Genomic DNA, 9,320 nt, shown 5'->3' on the forward strand with positions numbered 1-9,320 from the left:
ACCATTGTGCTTAAAGAATTCATTTCAACTATTTTATTGGCCCCTAAGGCACCAGCCTCCCTCTGAAGCTGTGTCCATGGGAATGTTATCTGTCTGGCTGCTTGTGGGTCTCTCCAGCACTGACTGACTAAGTCACACTGGCAGCCATGGGTGAGACTTCCTCAACGTGCGTGGAGCAAATTCCTACGATGCCAGGCTGCAAGGTTGCGTTTCTGCATTTCTAGGTGTCGGGGGATACCTTGATTATTTTCCAAAGTAATCTAAATTTTGTCTCCAGGGATCCTTGCCCCTCCTAAATGGGTATTTTGTTGGAATAATGACAGCTCAATTGTTTATGGAGCCTTTATTTAATATTTGACAATATCTAGAAGAAAGTCATAAACATTTAGTTCAGTTATTAAAATAAAACCTGTAGGGCATCTCCCCAAAAGAGTATCCAGAATCATTATTTTAATTTAAGCATAACTGTAAAAGGGGACTGGGAAACCTACAGTGGGGAAGATAAATTTTCAAGTGTCATTTTAGGAAAACAAAGGCTTTCTTTGCAAGAAAAAACATCCACTTCCCCCCGGCTAGTTACAGGCTTAATGTTACTAATAAGTTAGATGTCAGATGTATGCCGTTATTGGCAGCTTGCATACAATTTAAATATTTTAGCTTCCATTATACAACTGAATCTACATGACTGACCTTCAAGGACCCCATTCAGAAGAGATGAAGAGAGGGAACAGCCAGCTACTTCATGCAAGGGCTGGCCCGCAGACTGGGTTTCCCCACATTGTCAGACACACCACGACACAGGGAGCGCTTTGGAGACGCTCTAACGCGGCAGGGTTGGGACGGAGAATGATGGGGGTGGGGGGCACACTTTTGGGGCAGGGAGAGAGCCAAGGCTTGTTTTCCTTTTTGAAAAAGCCCACCTTTGTTCCAAAGGAGAATGAAATACCCGTTAAAACTGGTGACACTGGGAATTTTGTTTTGGCTCAGTTCCTTTTGTTGTGACTCCACGGGTAAAGGAGAGGAATCTGGGGTAAGGAGGTTTCAAGCCAAGATGAGAAAGAAAAAGCATGCCTTCCAAGAATTTCTTCTATTGTCTCCCGGAGAATAAATATTTATAGAGAGGGTTCAAGTGAAGTCTGTCTCAATGGTCGTGGCTTTAAGTCTAAGCCTTTGAGAGAGTGCATGTAAAACTATGCTTAAATGAAGGGTGATCCAATTAGGCTTCCCAGGGAAAACCAAGAAACCTCAAGATAATTTCCTATCTGAAATCTAATTGTGTCCTCAAGTGGAATACGAATACCACTTTGAATTACCCCAGATCCATAGACGGCAGCAAAAATGTACAGCCAAATTGGATTCTATTTTAAGTAATTAAGTTATTTCCCTTCACAGGATCTATAATTTGCCTTGAACAAATGTGATTTGCCTCAGAAAGATAAGGCATTGCAATTTTTCCTCCAAAATGGATTTTCTGTGCCAGAAACAATGACTAAAAGTAGACCAAATATTGCCCTAATTATAACCTACTTATTATCTGAGTGTATGCCTGGAGTACCCTGTTTGTGTTCCAATGTGAGGTAGGTATGGCTAGTTTAGAAATTATCTTTAAATGGAAACTGAAGCTGAAATTTACTCAAGAGCCTGGGGTTTGCACAATGGTCATGTAAATAGCAACGGGTGGTTACATAAGTCTCCAAAATCTTGTGCAAAATGTGAGCAACAAGGAGCTTGCTTCAGTAGACCTTCCTTCTGACTCTAATAAATAACAGTATTAACTTGTAGCTGCTTGGCTGAGTCCTTGAGGAGGTGCTAGGTGTTGCAATAGTTTAAGAATAAAAGTGTTGAGATTTGCATAGAAGATATTACAAGAGGAGTATTTTGGTCATGGTTAATTTTGTGAAGAAAACATTCACTTTTGGATTTCTTTATTAGCAGTTCAGTTGACTTATGCCCAGGTGTTCTGAAGGACAATAGTGGGTAATAGTTAAAAGCAAGAGCTGGAACAATAAACAGAATTAGTTCTTGACTCTGCCCCCTTGAAAGTGCCATGTATGGAGTCTCTGAATCTCAGTTCTCTTGTCTGTGAAAAGGGAGTGATGGTTATCTACACTAAGACTGGATGAGGAAAGCACACACTGCCTGGCATTGCACAGACCTGGGTTTCAGAAGTGGATGGTGGAGTAAAATCCAAACATGATTGCAAACCTTTTCTTCTTTATACATGCTTATCCTTCTGAAAGATGATCTTGCATACAAATGGGTGCTGGCTGGCCATTTCTAAACTTTCATCGGAATTTAAAGTGGTTAAGGCTTCAGATTCGTAAGTCATGTTACCCAGTTTCAAATACAGGCTTTGCTACTTACCACATGCCTTTGTTACTTAGGCTTTCTGTGCCTCCGTTTCCTCTTCTGTAAGATGTAATTAGTAACAGAAGCAGAATCTATCACAGAGTTGTGATAGGGGGTAAGTAAAATATTACAATGAAATACCTAGGATAGTGCTTTGCCTACCATAAATGTTATCTATTATTATTTTTGTCTTCTGCCAGCCAAAAGAATGTCAACAGAAATCAGAACATAACACTAAGTAAGTTTAACATGTACTTTTATTAACAACTTAATACAAGACTGTACACTGTAGGTGCTGAAATCAACCCACTCCTGAAAACTGCAAAACCAGCATTTCTATGTCACTTTGGGCTTTGGCTATAAGTGCCATCTTCTACAGAAAAATCACATGGTGTAGCCAAACGTCTTAAGAACAGGAAGAAAGAGATGTTCCACAGGAATGGAGAGATTATTTATGCATAAACAGCTGGGGATCATTTCTAGCTTTACGTGATTCACTACACGCACTGGAATGTTCAGTTCCCTTTTCTATAGTCCTACCACCAGACATACAGCGACGAAGAACTTGGCCACAGGTCCTGCCTAGACACACATCAATATGAAACAAAAAAAAATTTATATAAATAAGTCAATTAAACCTCACAAAAACTAAAGAAACACAAGACAAAAATCCAACAAGCAATAAAAACTGTACAATATTGGTCAGTCTTTTATATCTGAAAAATGTGTAACTTAAAAAAAGAGTTCTTTATTGTATAAAAAAAAGTCTTTCACATCTGTGTTAGCTGGAGTGAAAACTTGAAGACTCAGACTCAGTGGAAACAGACGAGTGTCCCCCTCGCTTTCCTTTGGAGAGGATCTTGAGGCTGGACCCTCTGCTCACAGAGGTGAGTGCGTGCTGGGCAGAGGTTTTAAATTTGGCTCCAAGGAAAGCATAGAGGATGGGGTTCAGACAACAGTGGAAGAAAGCTAGGGCCTCGGTGATGGAAATCCACTTGTGCACAGTGTTCTCAAACTCACACCCTTGCTTGATGATTTCCAGGAGGATGAAGGAGTCGATGCTGATCCCAATGTAATAAGGCAGCCAGCAGGCGAAGAAAGCCAGGATGAGGATGACCGTGGTCTTGAGGGCCTTGCGCTTCTGGTGGCCCTTGGAGTGTGACAGCTTGGAGATGATAATGCAATAGCAGGACAGGATGACGATACCAGGCAGGATAAGGCCAACCATGATGTGCTGAAACTGGAACACAACCACCCACAAGTCATTGGGGTAGAAGCGGTCACAGATAAATCTGTCATCTGCCTCACTGACGCTGGCAAAGATGAAGTCGGGAATAGTCAGCAGGAGGGCAGGGATCCAGACACCAACATAGACCACCTTTTCAGCCAACAGCTTCCTTGGCTTCTGACTGTTGGTGGCGTGGACAATGGCCAGGTAGCGGTCCAGACTGATGAAGGCCAGGATGAGGACACTGCTGTAGAGGTTGACTGTGTAGATGACATGGACTGCCTTGCACAGGAAGTTCCCAAAGTACCAGTTTGCCACGGCATCAACTGCCCAGAAGGGAAGCGTGATGACAAAGAGGAGGTCAGCCACTGACAGGTGCAGCCTGTACTTGTCCGTCATGCTTCTCAGTTTCTTCTGGTAACCCATGACCAAGATGACCAATCCATTGCCAACAATGCCAGTCAAGAAGATGATGGAGTAGATGGTGGGCAGGAAGATCCTATTGAAATGAGCATTTTCTTCACGGAAGCAGGGTTCCTTTATGGAGTCATAGTCCCCTGAGCCCATTTCCTCAGTGTAGTTATCTGAAGTGTATATCTGCAAAAGAGGCAAAAGAATGGACATTCACTTCCAATTCAGCAAGCATTATCCAAGTTAAAAAAAAATTCAAAGCAATTTAAAAAACCAATTCAGGCTTGCTTTCTTCAGGAAATTCTGAAGTACTGGACTAAGGGCACAAGAGAATTAATGTAGAATCCTACAACTCTCCTCCCCATCTTTTCCCATAGTGACTTCATTATATCCTTTTTTAGTAGAACCAATTACAAAATTCTTTGTTTAGAACAAAAGGGCGCTGCGATGCTGAGGGTTTCAAAGTCACATCTTGGCTAACTCCTCTGCCCCGCCCACTAGAGGGAGGAAAAAAACCTTCCTTAGGAGGAAAACACACACACACACACACACACACACACACACACACACACACACAAAGAGGCCACTCCCAGGCGGCGTGGGGGGTGGGGTGGGTGCTGCGAGGAGGGGCTGTGATTAACTTTTTGTATGAAGTTTTTCGCCAAGGGAGGGAAGAGGGGAGGGAGGAGCACGGGGGGAGGGCGGGGGCGTTGCAAAGACTCATTCTCCTACGGCGCAAAAACTCAATTTTCCCACGCCTGCCTAAACACAAATCATTCTGCGCTTCCAGCAACATGTAGTGGGTAAAGAGAACGCGGTCTTAAAACGAAGGCCCTTTGGTGCTTGGAGTATATTGGGCGGGAGTGTCAGAAAATGAACAAACGGCACCTCCTCCCCCAAGCGGCCGCTCCTCCGGGGCGTGGGTCCCTTTTGCCATCCTCGTGTTTATCACTTGGTGCGTTTGGGACGTTAGGGAACACAGCATTTTCCTGGGTGGAGAAGGTAACGGGGTCTGCACCCGTAGTCCTCGCCCCAAGTTTCATTTCCTCACTCTCCCGGGTGGCCTCCCATTACCCTGCCACTGATCCAGTTAACCCGGCCGGAGGCGGGCAGCTGGAAGCCTCCAGGCAGTGGGCACGCTGGGAGCCGGGTCGTCCAGCCCCGGTCCGCCGCGGCTGCCCACCACGCCCACACCGACCGGCCGCAAGCAGCGCTGCAGGGGCTCCGCTGGGCGACACGCCAGGCTCAGTCCCACAGGGTGCTGGGGAGAGACTGGGCGGCTCCGCCGCGAGCGTCTTTGAATTGCGCGCCGCTGCAGGAAACCAAAAACTCCCTAGCAAGAGGGTTTCAAAAGGCTTCTGGAAATCACCGACAGTTAAACATCGCAACTGGACTCGGAGAGAGCCAAACGGTTTCCCCACTTGCACCTGCCCGTCTTCGCGGCGGCGACCGGGCAGCCCAGGTGCGGTCCTAACCTCCCCCGCACCCCCACCCCCATACCCGCTCCTGTAGCCGGAGCGCGTGTCTCGGGGCTGGCAGCTGCGCGGTGTCAAAGGGGAGGTCAAACCACTCCTCTGACCTCTGCACGATCCCAAACTCTCGAACTGCCGGACACATGCGCGGCCGTGGGGAAGAGGCGCGCTTTGGCCGGCGGAAAGGTTCCCCCCTCAAACCCAAAGCGCGCGGGCCGATCAACTCCTAGCTGCTGCCACCACTGGATCCCCTCAGAGGATCCGCGCGGTGGGTCCACCCGCCTTTCCCGCCCTCCGCCTACTGTGCCGGGACACTGGCACAGCTCCGTGGGCCGCGCAGAGTTTCACAAACACGCACCCAGCGTTAAGAACAGTCACCAGGCGCTTATCCCCAAAGTTGAAGCGGGCGCAATCTCCTTCTGGGAACTCCGCCCAAGCACGCTGCCCTCTGCCTCTAAATTCAGAAAATGTAACTCGCTCCAAGAAATCCCCGCTTCCCCAAGGAAGAGACCGGTGGTCTGAGTCCCGAGGTAGCGCGCACGCCTTTTCTGCACTTGTGCACAGAATGTTCTTATGTTTGCAAACAGCGTGCAAGCCGCCGCGCGCCGCGGGACTCAAGGGGGAGACACATGCAGCCACTGGAACGCTCTTTCCAGTCGTTTCTCCACGACTCACAGAGAAAAAGATTCCAATCCTGCTCCCCCCGACCCCCGCGCACCACATAGCCATGGTCAAGAAAACTCCTTTCCGTGACCCTTTTTTGGAGCTCCAATGTCCTGGCCGCTTTTGCCCGCTCGGAGAGGGGCTGCGCTCTAAGTTCAAACGTTTGTACATTTATGACAAAGCAGGTTGAAACTGGACTTACACTGATCCCCTCCATGGTAACCGCTCGTTCTCCAGACGCGGTGGCTACTGGAGCACTCAGGCCCTTGGGGTCACTTTGCTACCTGCTGCCGCAGCCAACAAACTGAAGTTTCTGGCCGCGGCCAGACTTTTATAAAAACACGCTCCGAGCGCCGCGCATGCGCCGCTGGGGCGCGGAGGGAGAAGGCGGGGTAGGGGAGAGCGGCAGACGCGAGGAAGGAGGGCGCACGGGCGGGGCGGGGCGGAGGGGTTCGCGGCTTGGGAAGCCCAGGGGACCCTGCTGTTCGCGGGTGGTCGGTAGTGAGTCTGGAGCGGGACAGGACCTCCCAGAGGCGTTTGCTAAGTTTGAGAAAAGCGGGATGCGCCTCAAGACAGGTGGGAAGCGCGGGCTAGGGACGCGTCTCTCTGTGGCGCGTCCATCCTTGCTAAAGTGGATGGAATTCCAGACTTGGGAATGCTACAGTAGAGACACTGAGGCCCAGGGAGGGGAAGTGACTTGCCGGAGTAACCCAACCAGTAGGCGGCAAAGTTGGAAATAGGGCCAAGCTTCCGACGCCATTCCCCCGCGCTTTCAGCACACGCAGCCTATTCAGAAGAAAAAAGGAGTAAAGATCCTTCTTTCGGAGGATGTAACTATACGTGCACATTCACAGCATCACAAGGGTCAGGTGCAGATAATTAGGAGATACTTTCAGGAGAAGGTAGGATTTGGCATAATTCTGGAGACTGTGATCAGACGTAGCTGTGCATTGCTCAGTAATTTCATAATAGTGGTAACCAATTCGTGAATAGTGCTTTATTATTCTATAACTATGCTTTATTATAAGAGTAATTTAGCGACCAGTATTTTTTGTAACAGATCACGAGGATCTTGCACAGAATCACTCATTCATTCTCACAACACCGTGTGGGTATTGCCATCACAGAGATGCGTTTAGTCAGATATTTATAGAAGGACGAACTGCGTGCCACGCACTCTTCTAGGCGTTGGGGATCCAGCGTGAACCAGACAAGGCCCGCATGCGGAAGAACCAGCAAATAAGCCCGGAGAGATGAAATGCCAGGGATGTGCAGGGATGCCAAGCCCGGCTTGAACCCAGGTCTTCGGTCCCCATACTCGGCGTCTTCCACGATTTTGAGCGGAGGACTAGCTTTGGCACGAATCAGAAATTAGGTTGAAGAACTGGGCGGGGCGGAGTGGGGGTGGGGGTCAGCGTTTAAAGCGATCCCAGACTGGCTGAGGTTTGCAGTGGGCGCGCAGACAGTGCTTTCCACCTCGCGCCACTTCCCGCCGCCGCGGAGACTGGGTGGGGCCGGGGAGCGAGTGTGGCGCAGGGCGGAGAAACTGCGCCCGCAGGCGGAGTGGCCGCTGCGGAGAGAGCTGGGACCGAGGTGCTTGCGCCGCGACACGGATCTCAGAGGCCCCCACCCCGAAACGGTCCCTAGGAGAGGAATTGCCCAGACTGCACCCTACGCACGACCCCTTTTTTCTGATCAAAAGAGGAAACATTTCAGTCTGGAGTGTTCCAGAGGTAGTTCGGAGGCAGGGAACCTTTTCTCTAGAGAGCATGACTTTCCCCCTTTGTCTGGGACCCCTCCCTAATGTTGGGGGTTGAAGGTTCTCATCTACTCTGCACTTTCACCGATACAGGAAAGATGATATCCGGGCTGGGAGATGGAACTCTCAGAAACGAACAAGTTAGGACACACAGTAATGACCAGATAAAATCAATTCTAATATTACATTCGTGGAATTAAAAAAAAAAAAAAAGAAACTCCAGGTTCTTGGAGGGTGGTGACTGGAAGAGGTTTCGGAAGCTCCACGCCCCTTCTCACAGGCCTTACATTATGTATCTCTCTCTTCATCTGTATCCTTTATAATATCCTTTACAATAGACGATAACGGTAAGAAATAAAAATGAAAATAAAACCATAAAAACACTTTTACTTTTTTCAAATCTTTAATAAAACTTCAGGATTTCATATTTTTTTTTTTTTTTTTTTTGAGACGGAGTCTCGCGCTGTGTCACCCAGGCTGGAGTGCAGTGGCGCGATCTCGGCTCACTGCAAGCTCCGCCTCCCAGGTTCAGGCCATTCTCCTGCCTCAGCCTCCGAGTAGCTGGGACTACAGGCGCCCGCCACCACGCCCGGCTAGTTTTTTGTATTTTTAGTAGAGACGGGGTTTCACCATGTTAGCCAGGATGGTCTCGATCTCCTGACCTCGTGATCCGCCCGCCTCGGCCTCCCAAAGTGCTGGGATTACAGGCTTGAGCCACCGCGCCCGGCCTGGATTTCATATTTTTATAGACACGGTAGATCCTACCTACTGAAGGTCTGGAATTTCAGAACATTTTCATGACTTGCTTTTCACAAAGCCTGGTAGTGGCAGAATCGGTATGTTTTATCCTGGACCGTAAGCTGCACCGTACCTCAAAACTCCTCCCTGCACGATATCTAAAACCTGAAAGGTTAAATCTCCCAAATCTGTCCAAAAAGGGAAAGAGGATAAAACTCGGAGCAAAATGGTTTGCATAATAAATATTTTTGTTGATTGTTGGCAGACAAAAGAAAGCTCCTTCCTTTATCTGAAGACTCCTTTCAGATCTTTTTAGGGATCTCTACTAAAAGGAAGCAGATAATTAAAAGAACAATGAGATGCTATTTGGTGACTACCAAATTAGGCAAAAATCCATTTTTTTTTTCAAAGATAATATTTGGTCTCCGTATTTGAAAAGACCAGCTGTCTCTCGCTTGTCACTGGTGGGAATGTGGCTTGGGACAGCCTCACTGGAAAGCATTTTGTGTTCAGCAGAAACTTTAGAACAGTAATTCCACTCATAGAAACTTATGCCACAAAGGTATTTGTGGAAGCATCTTTTTAAAAAATAGTGAAATGTCTGAACATCCCTAAATAACCACTGTTAGTGGAATAGATGACAAGGTTTTGGTTCATCCACATCTGAAATTCCATGTGGACATTGCGAATGTTATTTGTG

The 9,320-nt window shown here is 47.9% G+C and overlaps 2 protein-coding genes across 2 annotated transcripts; both read right to left on the bottom strand.

Moving 5' to 3' along the window:
- Nucleotides 1-2,588: 2,588 nt before the first annotated feature.
- On the bottom strand, nt 2,589-6,423 carry CXCR4 (C-X-C motif chemokine receptor 4). Its single transcript, XM_025405051.1, is given in 4 exon segments — nt 2,589-4,174; nt 4,877-4,912; nt 4,915-4,977; nt 6,326-6,423. Coding segments are annotated over 4 exon segments (1,158 nt in total). The 5' UTR covers nt 6,341-6,423; the 3' UTR covers nt 2,589-3,130.
- On the bottom strand, nt 5,481-6,423 carry LOC112636378. Its single transcript, XM_025405052.1, has one exon. It carries the CDS (start codon nt 6,292-6,294, stop codon nt 5,713-5,715), a length of 582 nt encoding a protein of 193 aa, XP_025260837.1. The 5' UTR covers nt 6,295-6,423; the 3' UTR covers nt 5,481-5,712.
- Nucleotides 6,424-9,320: the final 2,897 nt, after the last annotated feature.

The sequence above is a fragment of the Theropithecus gelada genome, chromosome 12, assembly GCF_003255815.1.
Source record: "Theropithecus gelada isolate Dixy chromosome 12, Tgel_1.0, whole genome shotgun sequence".
NCBI lineage: Eukaryota > Metazoa > Chordata > Mammalia > Primates > Cercopithecidae > Theropithecus > Theropithecus gelada.